Raw genomic sequence first — 13,779 nt, forward strand, 5'->3', positions numbered from 1 at the left:
TTAAATATGCGTTCAGTTAATGCCTCCTCCTACATGAAATGATAAATACACTCTACACTGGCGCCCTCTGTCGGAGTTCAGAGAAAGCTTTTGCAACTAGTTCAAATTTGTATGGCCGTATGACACTACACACACAGAGATAGCCTCACGGGAATCTCATGCAATGCAGTGTGAACGGGGGCGTTATAAATGTGCGTTAGTTTGAGCTTGTGGCAGCGCAGCAGCAGATATTATGTTACACATTTCAAATCCAATTCAGATAATCTGACGGATAATCTGTCACAGCACTTGAACTGAGTGGAGACGTGACGGGAAACTGGTAACAAAATGATAAGGTAAATGACAATATACCTAGTGGTTGGATGAGCAGCACCCAAAATTCTGCTTTATTGTCCGAACAAATTAAATATAAGACACTTGAGTTTTTATAATCTTTTTTTTATTTGATTTTTTTTCGTTTATTCGTTTTTAAATTTTATTTGTCGTTTATCGCTTTTAAATAAGTTTTTAATTCGATTTAAAATAAAATTCTTAGCATTCTATCAGTGCTATTGCTTATTGCTTTTTAACCTTCTTGTTCTGTGGCGCTTTCTTCGATTTTCCGGTACATTTTCTCCACAAAAACGTCCACACAACCTTGTTGATGAGGAAGATCAGATATAGTGCCAGTGCCACGAGGACATAAATATCCAGATTGTTGCTAGCGATAATGCCCATATGGACCAGAGGACTCTGCATGTGAGGAGCGCCATGGTGACGGATTACATACTCTGTCCAGTAGACAACCGACTCCTGGGGTGTCTGCGGGCGATCGCGATACAATTTGGAGAACGTCTGCACCTTTTTGGCATACTTTGGGTTGTTGACAATTTCATTGATGGCCTCCTTGAACTCCTTAACGTCCAGGGAGGTGAGCTCCAAGCGCAGGCCATAGCCGTTCTCCACTATCTTGTCTGCATTTCCCGGCTGATCGGCGAAGACGGGCAGGGCCAGCATTGGCACTCCATGGTACTGGGCCTCGGCCATGCCACCCTTGCCCGCATGCGTGATGAAGAGCTTGAGCTTGGGATGGGCCAGGATATCATCCTGGGGCAGCCACTTTTTGTACAGTATGTTTGCAGACTTGCCGGGGGTGTTCTTGGGATCCTCCCACTTCCAGATCACACGCTGCTTCAGGCTGGACAGAGTCTTGTAGATGGTTGACACCACTTCAGGCTTGAAATACTCGGCCTTGAGATTCGAGCCAAGACTGAACAGAATTGCTCCATTTTTGGCATTATCCATGAACTCCTTGATATCCTCTGGCAAAGGATCCGGCTTGCTCTTGACTTGAATGCCACCGATTTCGATAATGGCGGGCACATTCGGACGGACGGGACCCTCGCTGATGCCATGACTGTTGCAGAAGACCAGAGAGACGTTCTTCTTTGCTGTCTCGAGGCTGGGCATGTTCTTGTCATCGCCCCAAAGGCGTCTGTAGCAGCAAAAAAGAGAAGAATGAGTTCCAAATTAATAAAGATTATAGATTATAGATAAGCTTGTTTTATGTACTATTAAACAGAACACCAGTTCGGTTGTGCTGGTTTGATTATTTTCAAATGATTTTTGCTTTGGGTGGCAATATGAGTAATAAAGTAAAACTAATATGAGTGAATGGAAAAATACGGCTGTGCCATTTATACTCACTCATAGAATCCCTTGTATCTGTGGTCAAGAATTTTTCCTAGCAATCCGAAACCGGCAGTGCTGAAGAAATTCGCGACACGCTGCTGGAAGTTCATGGGTTTGCCTGCTGCAACGGATATTTGCATTTGGGGGACACTTGACAGCTCCGGATTTCCAATCAGTTCATTGACCATACTCAAGGGCGGTGACATCCACGAAATAATCAATGGACAATTAAATTTTGCACCCAGCCCCACCTGATAAGTATTGAAGAAGAAGCCCACAAAGAGCACATCGAATTTGTTGTCCTTGTTGTTGTAGAGATCCGTGAAACGCTTGTCCTCCAGGGTATCCACTTGTGTGTTTATAAGCAGGGAAAGCGAACCAAGAATCGATTTCATGGTAGTCCAAATGGAGGGCTTCTGCTTGACCATATCCACCATGCCACCGTGGATCATCTTCTCATCCTCGTCCCTCAATGGAAGGACAATGTGCTTGATGCTCTTGTGGGTCACCTTCGGCGGCACCGATGACACCACTGTCACATTGTGTCCCTTCTCGGCAAGCGTCTTCATGATGGACATGTGCACTATGAAATGCGATGGGCTGTGACTGGTGAACACACCCAGAATATTGGATCCCTCGCTGCTCTGGGGCAGGGAGTGCAGGGCCAGCAGTGCGAGCAGCACACCGCCCAAGCTGCACCCCATCAATGTGTTTCGATTTCCACTCATGGTTCGCTGATGTCCGCGTCTATACTGATCGGTTTCTATACTTTGGCTCGTATCTTATAGGTTGTCGGCAGAGGCGATAACACACTGATAAGATTTTTTTAGTCGTTTAATCTGAAAAAAATTCTGGTGTATTGATAAGTTGGCAACAAATGTTTCAAACAGAAGTAAGGTTTTGACGACTATTTGAGGTCAGTCGGCCACTCTCTCTAAATAACAATTTCGTCACAACCACACAAAAAAAAAGATCAGCATTTATCATCACTCAAAACGGACTTTTGCAATAATAACTAATATTTTGAAATTTCAAAGCCGTTAGGAAAATGCTCGATATTATACACTCATCACAGAACGGCACGTGCGAGTGGGTTAAAGAGCAAATATTCTTACAAGCAATGTCAATTTAGAGGTTAACTAGTGTTTCATTAAGTTGGCACTCAACTGATGACTTTAACAAAAAATTATATTATAGATATTCTAAATACCTCTTGGCTATATACAGAGACAAAACACGCAGCAACAAAACACTATTAAATACTAGACAACAAATTTGGAAAACAATACGCTTTCGGGCACGCGTTGTGCTGCGACTCACTGAGAATTTGAATCCGAATCCGAATCCGAATCGAATCGCTGCGATCGGAAACGATCTGAGTGGGAGCGAAAGAGAGTCGATTGGCAGTGAGAGGGACATATCTATAAATAAATAGGGTGAGAGAGAGTGGGAGGCCACCTGTTAAGCTTGGAGGGGAAGCTCGCGTACGCCGTGTGACATAACTATAAATGCTATAATGCAGGTCAATATAATCATTATCTGTTAATAATATGTTAACGATAACGCTAAATGATAATCGATTGGGTATCAGCATGACAACTGGTTTCAAAGCTATAATTATAGGTAAATTAAGGAAATACCCTCTGCAAGGATGAAACACTATCATCAGAAACACTTGTAAGTTTTGTTAACTATTACAAATACAGTTGTGTAACACACTGTACTTTGCAAGCAAGTGCCAGTGTAAGCAATTAATTCGGATTGCACGGTGGCTCTCTCCCTGCCTCTCAGCACAGACAGAAGACTTAAGTGGTGAATGCTTTCTGTCCAGTCATGCTTTCCAGCAAAGCTTTTGCCGCTCTCATTGAGCCCTTGCTTTGTTATTGTTGATGGTGCATCACACACACTCGCGCTCTTTTGTTCTACGTTGATCTTTATGCACTCTTGCTCTTTCTCACTCTCACTCTCGCTCTCTGGGCGTTTTTAATGGGACAGCGTGTTCTGGCGTGCACACTTTCGTTGCGTATTCCATTCAATCAGCAAATGGCTGCGCTTGCATGAAACTGTTTGTTTTCCTATAAAACATACATATGTAATTATGTAGATTTTGAGCCACAGTCGGGTAGGTTTTGTCTCTAAATTATGTTCGCTAACCTGTTTTTAAATTTTGAATATATTTTACTTAAACTATGCTCACATTTACATACATTTGTTTACACACGCAATACACACGTCGAGCCCCTTTGAAAGAAACGATCGGTCATTGGTAGTTATACATAAGTTCGAGTGATAAAAGAATTTACCATATGTAATATTAAACGTCCAGTCAAATTCTTTCTTAATAGTACAAAAATCTAGTAAAATGAAGTAAATTATTTGGTAGGGAATTGCTATAGTCGACTCTCTAATTAATCATTTTCCAATGTTTTTGAGCACTCTCTTGTTGAAATTATTATTCTACGAATATGATGAAAATATTGTGATTTAGTGACTAAATTCGTTTGCCGCTGAACTTGGCACATGTGTACTAAGCTTACGTTTGTCAATTATTATTATTTCATTACAAATTATATGTATTACTTAGCCCTAGCAATTACTGACTCATTTTATGCAATAACTCCTTCCCCTTTTGAACTAGATTTGCACGAGAGAGGTGTTGATTATAATATCTTATCTTTAAGCTTGTTCTTCGAGGCTTTCGCCCGATAGTGGCCACGCACAACTCTTAAAACTTTGCGAAATACAAATCGGAATAACATGCGTAGTATCAGCAGAGCCACCAAACAAAATACCAGAAGGGTTCCGTATACATCCAGATTGTGGCGTGCGACAAAGTTCATGTGGAGCAGCGGACTCTGCAGGTTATAGGCGCCCTGGTGACGGAGTACATACTCAGTCCAGTAGACCACCGATTGGCGAGCAGTCAGCGGACGATCGCGATACAATGCTGAGAATCTGCCCACACTCTCCCGGTACGCGGGATTCAGCAAGAGCTCCCCAATGGTCTCCTCCAAAATCTTCTCTGTGAGTGTAAGGACATCGAGATGGAGTCCAAAACCCGATTTGGCCATTATTTCAGCATTTCCCGGCTGATCGGCGAATATTGGGAAAGCCAACATGGGAACTCCATGGTACTGGGCCTCGGCAATCCCACCCTTACCCGCATGGGTGATGAAGAGTCGCGTCTTTGGATGCGCCAAGATGTCGTCTTGGGGTAGCCAATTACCAAAGTAAATATTTGAAGCATTTCCTGGTGTATTCTCCTTGTCATCCCACTTCCAGACCACACGCTGAGGCAGCTTGGAAAGCACCTTGTACAAAATCTCTACGCTCTGAGCACGAATGCCACTGAATTTGACATTGGTGCCAAGACTAAAGAAGATGGCTCCGTCTGTGCCGTTGTCGAGAAACTCAGCCAAGTCCTTAGGTAGAGGATCAGGCTTCTCCTTCACCTGTATCCCTCCAATTTCTATGGATTGCGGAACTGTGGGACGAATGGGACCCTCGCTGGGTGCATGATAATTGTAGAACAGCAGGGAAATGCGTCGCTTCATGTCGTAGTATGACGGAAAGTTCGGGCCTGAATCCTTGGCAAAAGCTTGGCTGTGAAATTAAAAGAAAATTAATGATGGAATACTGTAATTACCAATTTCCATACTCACTTGTAAAATTCCTGCATCTTGTGGCTCATTAAAACATTTATAGTACTCAGGAAAGAGTGTGTGATAAAGTTGACGCAACGCAAGCGAAAGCCCATGGAGAGTTTCCCTGGTTCAAGGGCCACATTCAGACTGGGCACATATGATGGATCATCAATATTTGCCACCTGCGAATCCATCGCAGGCATGGGCACTCCCACCCACGTCATGATCACCGGACAGCGAAGCTTTGCCGCAAATCCCAGTTGGAAATCGTTGAGCATCAGACCCAGAATTACCAGATCGTACTTGGTCTGGGGATTCTCGTAGATGGCCTTTATTTTGGGATGCAGCGTCCACTCGTATTGTCCATTCAGCACGGGACTGGGCCGCAGAAATAAATTAGTCATAAAGCTAAACATAGATTCCTTCTCGCTGGACACTCGTGCCATATATTCCTTGGTGATGCTCTGCTGTGCGGGCGAGGGTGGTGCCACAATCACAGTGACGTTCTCGTGTGGTTCAAACTTGGGCTTCATCTGGGTCAACACTGTGATGTTGTGACCCCGATCTGCCAGAGTCTTCACCACAGCCATGTGCACGATCACATGGGAGGGACTGTAACTGCTGAATACTCCTAGGATATTGGCACCCTCAATGGTGGAGGTTTCAATGCCCAGCAGGAGAACCACTAGCAAGCTAATCGGAAGATATTTTTCCATTTTACTTAAGCAACTCTTGACTCTTGACTGAGAGCTCGTACTCTCCAGCGTACGAGTTTTTATAGATTTCCTCTTAAAGAAAACTGGAAGACGGTTAAAATATTTGCCATTGATATGACTGGAAAACGTTTTTCGCTGCGCCGCAATGACTGGGCAACCAATTGAGTTGTTTATAAAAATTCCAGTCTGGCTGGAAAATAACAAATTTAACTTATCAGCAACGATAGGGCTACCGGCAACCGATCGCTTGTCTGGCGCTGTAGCAATGTTTAAATGCTTTATAACAATGAAACGGCAAATGTTTGCCGACAACAAACGTTCCAAAAAAAAATAATCTACTTGCTGTTGTGATTTTAGAACAAGATTATGCCAATCAGGTATTCAGATCTGAGCTAATAGCAATGACCACTGACTCGGAAACAAGTGTTTGTTGCCTGGCAGTGGTGGTTTCTAGAATGAATCACCACTGAAAGTAACACGTGTGGTCCAAATAAATATAGACCCAACAGATAAAGCAAACATTATTAGATAACCATCGAAGGTTACAAAGTCCAAAAATAATAGAAACATTTATACTTTATTTGAAGAGGAAAATAAAGCTGTAGATGAGGCCTTTCTGTGGTTACATTACTTAATTATTTATTGTACTTTTATTCAGTGCTTCTTCTGTTTGTTTGCAGTCTTTGGGTTACTCTTCGACTTGCCCATCAGCTTTTTCCAGGCAAAACGCAACGTCAACTGAGCCAGGAACACTACGATGGCCAGAACCGGTATCAGCAGAGCATACAGATCCAGATTATGCAGCTCCACGAAGCTCATATGAACGGACGGGCTCTGCAGATGAGGCGCACCTCTATGCCGGAGTACGTACTCTGTCCAGTAGACAACCGTTTGTCTGGCGGTCATTGGACGGTCCCGGTACAGCGAGGTGAACGAGCTGATGGTCTTCCTGTATTTATCATTCTCCAGAACCTCCTTGAGGGCTGCCGTGAGGCTTTCCTCAGTGATGCTCTGCAGATCGAGGGCTAGGCCATAGCCGGAGTTTTGCATCTGATCGGCATTGCCCAGCTGATCGCCAAAGATGGGCAGAGCCACCATGGGAACGCCATGATACTGCGCCTCGGTGATGCCTCCCTTGCCGGCATGGGTGATGAAAAGTTTCGTGTTGGGGTGCGCCAGGATATCGTCCTGTGGCAGCCACTTCTTGTACAGTATGTTTGAGGCATTGCCGGGAATATTTTCCAGATCCTCCCACTTCCAAATCACATTACGTTTGATGCCCGACAAGGCTTTGTAGATTACCTGCACCACTTCAGGTTTCACGGCAGTGCTCTTGACGTTCGAGCCCAGAGAGAGGAGAATGGCTCCATCCTTGGACTTCTCCAGGAACTGTTTAATATCACTGGGCAGTGGATCCGGCGTATCCTTAACCTGAATGCCTCCGATTTCCACGATGGCAGGCACCAGAGGCCTGATGGGACCCTCGCTGATCAGATGGCAATTGACAAACGCCAGGGAGATATTTCTCCTCATCTCGCTCAGGCTGCGAAGACCCTTCTCCTCGCCAAAGTTGTCCCTAAAGTGACGTGTCACTCGGATGTCCAGCACAGTGGCCATGTACCTGAGGAACAGATACTTGACCAGGTTTTCGGCTCTCTTCACCAGACCCATGGGATGCGTTGCAAATGTGGCCATGTTGGGCACATATGCCACCTCTATGGGATTGCCAGTGAAGTCGTCTATGATGGGTATGGGCGCATTCATCCAGCTTATGATGACGGGCACATTCAGCTTGGCAGCCACTCCCAACTGGAAATCGTTGATGAAATACCCCATTATCATCAGATCGAATTTCGTTTCGTAGATGCGCTGGAATCGGGGATCCGAGAGCAGATCTGCCTGCGCATCGATTATCACATTCATGCCGTTCATCATGCGATTGAGAGTGCTCAGCATGGAGTTCTTCTGGCCCGCCATTGTGGCCAGCTGGTCCTCCAGTACTCGCTCCTGCTCCTCCTTCACCGGCACCACTATCAGGTGGATATTCTTGTGCATCACTTTGGGCTGCTGCATGGCCACCACGGTGACATTGTGACCCGCCTCGGCCAGCGCCTTGGCCACCGACATGTGCACTATCAAATGCGACGGACTGTGACTGCTGAATAGTCCCAAAATATTGGCTCCGCGGGCGGACACCGCCAGCGTTGCTAGCAATACAAGTACGGAGCGTACAGCTAACATTTTGTCACTTGGTCAACGTTTAATCGAATACTGTGGGCAACGGAGGCACACGACAAGCTTTTTATGTGCCAGGCTGGCCCAGCCAACAGAGAACATAAGCAGTAACATGGTCAGGCCTCTCTTCGACTGATATTCGATTCTCTTATCTAGCTACGTGTCCAACGCACAGGTTGCAGACTATTTCCGTCGAATTACAAAGTTATGAAATGGATTTCATACTCCTTATGAACTAAACTTTGAGTTTTTTATTAGTTTGGGAATTGGGATGAACTTTTCATTGAATTATGCTCTTTTGGATGAGCTAGCATTGACACATTTAAGAGAGTTTTAAGAGAGTTTTAAGAGAGTTTAAGAGTTTAAGTTGACGAGACTTTTTGTAGTAGAAAATATTTACATTATATTTTATTTTATTTCAATCCGAAACAATAAGTCTTAAATCAATTTATGGCCATGCCTTCCCAGCCGCTCTGTCACAGTGACTCTGCAGATAAATGTATATAAATGTCTTTAATAGACCATGTCTCCATTGGAGGACAGCTTCCAACTCTCTGGCACGAACTCTGCCCCAAAATAAATAATTTATGCAAAATGATTCACGAGAACGTTGGCTGCAAAGCCAATAAAATAAGACCTACACAAAAACTACGGTACATAAATAAACCGGATGGTAGGCTTTCATTATATTTGTATAAACATAATGACCAAGCAGAATAATAGCTGTACGAAGTGTACTTGTCTCTCTCTCCTCGCTCAGGCGATAACAACAGCAAATAGGGAGAGAGCGTGGCAGAGCTGTCAAAAATGTAGGGCAAAGGTAAACACAAAAGATTTGTTTGATAAACTTAAATGGACATGGATTCAACTTAACTATCCAAACAATAAATACATATTTCTCCACTCAGACTATTAATTGGATACATTTCTAAAATAGTCCAAACCATTTATTACATGCAAAGTATGTACATAAATATATAATTATTTCATTATCATATAACTAATATCATACTTATATTAGTTAATATGATGTACACTTTATTGGCTACCCCCCATACCTTTCCTTTTCCTTAAACTGAATGAACACTTGCGGTCTATTCATATGACACCCAAAATTAGTTGAACTTTTTACTGCTGCCTGGCGGCACAGGATTCGCCTCCATGCGCAGCAGTTGCTGAGTCTGCCCCTTGATGTGACCCCAGTGGTTCATCTCCCTTAACTCGCCGTCAAATTCCTGCATGGTTTGATTCAGCTCCGGGTACAGCTGCCTGAGCACGCCATGGTCCAGCGTGGGGAAGAGATGGTGCAGCGCATGATCCCCGAAGTGGGTGAGCACCAAGAGGTGCGACCACTTCACGTCTCGCCGATCGATAATCGTATCCAACTGATACAGGCCCCAGTCTCGGTCCTTGCGTTGGGCATCACCATCGTGCAGTATGCGAGGATCATGATGGGCTGCAGTCAGTCCAATAAAACCGAAGAAAAATGCTCCCACGGCTAGGACATGCAACCAGCTCCATAGAGCAGCACTCAGACCCACGGCAGTGGTGAGATAAAGGAAAAGGGGCAGAGTGGTGGGAATTAGATCATCCCAGTACATGATGTTCTCCTTAGCCAATGAGGTAACCACACTGGAAATACAATATAGAGTTTCTTCATAACTTTTTGATGCATCGCAAACCACTCACCGCTGCAGAAAAGCCAACGAGAAGGAAAACACATAAAAGATCGGAGAAATCACAACGGACAGCCAGCGCTTAACTCGACCGGCATAATGTGGACTGGGTACAAAGCACAGAAATGGCTCGAACATCGAGAGCTCCAGATCGTGCAGCGAGTTCGGATACACGTGATGGGACAAGGCATGCGAGACACGCCAGTTCCTGAAATTCATCAGCGTCAGATTGAAGGTGTACATCCGCCAGTTGTCGCGCTGATGAAAGTAATTGTGCGCGGAATTGGCCAGATAGCAGAGTGACAAGCCAGCCAGGGCCTTGACGAGGTAAGAGTTGTAGGCTGTGCCTATCCAGCTGAGTATAAAGACAGAGGCCAGGATGCCAGAATGGTAAAGCTGAGAAATCAATAAAAATACATTTGAAATCGATCAAAGTTTAGGAGAAAGCAACCCACATCTGTCTTCTTGGTGGGACTGTAATTAATCTTCCGAAGTTTATCTCTCACTCTCCGCTTTAGGGTCATGTAGAAACCATTCTGATCGAGAGTAAACTTGTAGTTCCTTGGTTGGGCTGCCTCTCGCACTTCAAATTTGCTGAGCATGTGACGGGCTCGGTCCTCAATGTGATGCGACTCGAAGGGCTCGGTGATGTCGGTGCCGCGGGTGCACTCGATCCAGTATGCCCCACCCGGATGCCGCCTGGCAAAGTCGCTCAAGTCGTACAGCTTATCGTTAATGCGCCAGAGACCTTCGGCCCCATCATCCAAATGTTTTCCCTTCAGCCAGCTAAAGTGCAAAATATAAAGTTTCAGTTTACTTTCAGTCTGCTAATAGAATTAAGAGTTGCAAACCTCTCAGCTGAGACAAGCGGATGCTGGCGATAGCTCGGATATGTCTCTGAAATTCCGGACACCCGCCAGGCATCCTCCTCGATATTGGGTGTCATTCTATGACCAGAAAGTTAGTCGACCTGCAAAAAAACAAGGGTGTATTTATTAATAAATAATGTTTTTGCCCGCAATGCTCCCAAGTTCAATCTAAAACGTACTTCTAATGAAAAAACCGGTCCGTCGGTCTTCTATTCAGAGCACCCGGCAGCAGTCTGCTTCCAGATAGCGCCCACTGAGCTGTTATATGGAGCGCGGCTCGACTTTTGTCTCTCGATTACGAACGATCAATTAAAAGCACAATGCAGCGAGTGGGCACTATTCAAGAGCTTTTTCTTTTCTGTTTCTCTCTGAAGTGTTCTCTTAATTCTCATGAAAAGTGCAATGGAATTGGAATGATAAGGAAATGGTTGAATTTCTCTTGGGGTTGATAAATATCTGACCCCCCACATGGAAGGCTTTTACTACTTTATTTTGATGTGTCATGTTATTTTTGTTTCGAGAAAGCTTTTGAGTATTAAATTTAACTTTTATTCAAGATTTATTTTATTTGTTGGTCATCTTAACCCTTACGTTGATCTTTAATTGCCTTTGATCCGTTCTTCGCGGTTCCCAAAACTTTAAAATCTACAAATATGAACAAATAAATTGCTGCTCTTCAAATCCCCGGAATGACGATAAAGTTTATAGAAATGTACAATGTGAGGAGCAGATAACATAAGAGCAAGCTCACTATGACTGAACTTTTTTCACAACTTGCAAGCACAATTCCGAGACCACTTCGAAGACCTGACTACCCCTAACTGTCTAATCATTTATTTTCGGCTAGACTCTGCATTCACTTTTTTCCCTATCAGATGCTATTTTTGTTTGGCACAAAATGGTCTGACCCGTTCTGCCGCTCCAGACAGAACCTGCTTTGATAATATTTTGAGGTATTTTGGGCCCCCAACTGGCATTAGACGCGGCCCCTTGGACAAGCCCACGATGTTTTTCCATCGCCATGTGAACTCCGAGATTATATTATCAGTACCTAATAGTAAAAAAGACGTTTGGAGGGGACCGCTCTGGTCCGCTCTGGTCTGTCCCTCTGCTGATAACACTGACCTTATCAAAATGGAAATGTTTTGAAATGTATATCAATTCGGAATTGATTCTGGTTTATATAACCTCTCTAGGTTAGTGATACGCATAAAATCTTTGAGCGAATGGCGATGGCATTCAGTTTATTGCGGGGAGCTCTACCCATCGGTTGTTCAGTTCCAGTTTTGGAGTGTCAAAGGATCCCATAAAAGGACCATGGTGATTGAGGAGTGGAAGAAGAGTGGCATTGCCACCAAGTTCCCAACGTACAGAAATTCCGGTCTGGTTACCACACACAGCTGGCAGCTGGGCAAGCGTGAGGATGATCGGGCGGAAGGACTCTGGCGCATACACGATGGCATCTACGACTTTACGGAATTCATTGACAAGCATCCTGGCGGTCCCTTCTGGATACGCGAGACAAAGGGCACCGACATCACGGAGGCCTTTGAGGCACACCATCTGACAACTGCTCCTGAGAAGATGATCGCCAAGTACTGGGTGAGAGATGCGGCAGAGCCCAGGATCTACACATTGACCCTGGATGAGGGTGGATTCTACAAGACCCTCAAGGAGCGAGTGCGCCACGAGCTGAAAACCATCGACAAGAAACCAAAGCGCAAGAGTGATGTGAGTGAAAAGTTAAAGCCATCAGCAGAGGATATTGAATAATGAAATCTTTCCCAAAATGTAGCTGATCCACTTGGGCGTTCTGGTGTCCTTGTTCCTGTTTGCCATCATCAGTGCCAAGTACAAGAGTTTAGTGGCTTTGGTGCTGGCGGGTGTGGCGCTCTGCTGGACAGTGATCGTGTCCCACAACTACTTCCATCGTCGCGACAATTGGCAGATGTACGCCTTCAACTTGGGTCTGATGAACTTCACCGCCTGGCGCGTGTCCCATGCTCTGTCCCATCACATCTATCCCAATTCGTATATGGATCTGGAGCTGTCCATGTTCGAGCCGCTGCTCTGCTGGATTCCCAATCCACACCTCAAGAGCAAGGCCATGCGTTACGTGTCCTGGGTGACGGAGCCGGTGGCCTATGCCCTCGCATTTTTCATTCAGATCGGCACGCGGTAAGTGAATGATTCGAGCTATCACTCCTCCAATCAGCGATCTCTATGATGATTGATATTACAGAATTTTCTACTCACTCCGCCACACGAACATCATGTACTGGCACGATCTGTTGGCGCTCAGCATACCCGTCTCCATCTACCTGGGCACGGGTGGCACGGTGGGCGTGCTGGCCTGCCTGCGTACTTGGCTGGCGATGACGTCGATTGCCAGCTTCAGCTTCTGCCTTATCGGCCTGAATGCAGCGCATCATGACCCGGAAATCTATCACGAGGGCGACACGAATCGCGAGGACCGCGACTGGGGCCTGTTCCAGGTGGACACGATCATCGATCGCGGTGATCTCAAGTGGTCGCAGTTCCTTGTCCTCACTCACTTTGGCGATCATGTGCTGCACCATCTTTTCCCTACCCTCGATCATGGTCTACTGCCAGCCCTCTATCCGGTGCTCTACCAGACTCTCGACGAGTTCAAGGGTCATTTGCGTGAATGCAATCACATTGAGCATATGATTGGACAGCATAAGCAGCTGCTGCGCATCACACCCAATCCCAAGCCACCCGGTTCGGGCAAGAAAGTAAAGTAGCCGGTAATACATACATCAATATCTTTAGATGTGTACAAATGCATGCAGCTGTACAGCAGGAAGTGGAGGTCAAAGACAATAGAGTAGTTTTCTGTTTTATTTTGTAAATAAATCAATAAATCAATCGAGCTTAAGAAGTGAATCTTGCCGTTTTCGAATCCGTGCACCTATTGGGTGGAAGCACCGAAGCTCCCGAGGTCGTC

General features: G+C 45.2%; 5 protein-coding genes across 6 annotated transcripts; 1 reads left to right on the forward strand and 4 right to left on the reverse strand.

The window, feature by feature from the left end:
* Positions 1–489: 489 nt before the first annotated feature.
* LOC117584364 (UDP-glucuronosyltransferase 2B20) lies at positions 490–3,002 on the reverse strand. 2 transcript variants are annotated; one of them, XM_034273202.1, is made up of 3 exons: positions 2,882–3,002; positions 1,687–2,510; positions 556–1,474 (listed from the first exon to the last, which is right to left on the reverse strand). In XM_034273202.1, the coding sequence occupies exons 2-3, from the start codon at positions 2,397–2,399 to the stop codon at positions 556–558; spliced, it is 1,632 nt and encodes a 543-aa protein (XP_034129093.1). In that variant the 5' UTR covers positions 2,400–2,510; positions 2,882–3,002. The 2 variants fall into 2 exon arrangements, with proteins under 2 accessions (XP_034129094.1, XP_034129093.1); XM_034273203.1 differs by lacking the exon at positions 2,882–3,002 and having other exon boundaries at positions 490–1,474; positions 1,687–2,399.
* Positions 3,003–3,850: 848 nt separating this feature from the next.
* LOC117584539 (UDP-glucuronosyltransferase 2A1) lies at positions 3,851–6,051 on the reverse strand. The gene is made up of 2 exons (XM_034273491.1): positions 5,334–6,051; positions 3,851–5,274 (listed from the first exon to the last, which is right to left on the reverse strand). The coding sequence occupies exons 1-2, from the start codon at positions 6,029–6,031 to the stop codon at positions 4,332–4,334; spliced, it is 1,641 nt and encodes a 546-aa protein (XP_034129382.1). The 5' UTR covers positions 6,032–6,051; the 3' UTR covers positions 3,851–4,331.
* Positions 6,052–6,589: 538 nt separating this feature from the next.
* LOC117584525 (UDP-glucuronosyltransferase 1-5) lies at positions 6,590–8,299 on the reverse strand. The gene has a single exon (XM_034273474.1). It carries the CDS (start codon positions 8,270–8,272, stop codon positions 6,686–6,688), a length of 1,587 nt encoding a protein of 528 aa, XP_034129365.1. The 5' UTR covers positions 8,273–8,299; the 3' UTR covers positions 6,590–6,685.
* An 888-nt stretch (positions 8,300–9,187) lies between these two features.
* Positions 9,188–11,066, reverse strand: LOC117584517 (cytochrome b5-related protein). The gene is made up of 5 exons (XM_034273461.1): positions 10,991–11,066; positions 10,794–10,912; positions 10,398–10,728; positions 9,956–10,338; positions 9,188–9,898 (listed from the first exon to the last, which is right to left on the reverse strand). The coding sequence occupies exons 2-5, from the start codon at positions 10,886–10,888 to the stop codon at positions 9,382–9,384; spliced, it is 1,326 nt and encodes a 441-aa protein (XP_034129352.1). The 5' UTR covers positions 10,889–10,912; positions 10,991–11,066; the 3' UTR covers positions 9,188–9,381.
* Positions 11,067–12,046: 980 nt separating this feature from the next.
* Positions 12,047–13,718, forward strand: LOC117584423 (cytochrome b5-related protein). The gene is made up of 3 exons (XM_034273319.1): positions 12,047–12,542; positions 12,607–12,989; positions 13,054–13,718. The coding sequence occupies exons 1-3, from the start codon at positions 12,129–12,131 to the stop codon at positions 13,574–13,576; spliced, it is 1,320 nt and encodes a 439-aa protein (XP_034129210.1). The 5' UTR covers positions 12,047–12,128; the 3' UTR covers positions 13,577–13,718.
* The last annotated feature ends 61 nt before the right edge of the window (positions 13,719–13,779 follow it).

This window comes from Drosophila guanche, unplaced genomic scaffold (assembly GCF_900245975.1).
Source record: "Drosophila guanche unplaced genomic scaffold, DGUA_6, whole genome shotgun sequence".
NCBI lineage: Eukaryota > Metazoa > Arthropoda > Insecta > Diptera > Drosophilidae > Drosophila > Drosophila guanche.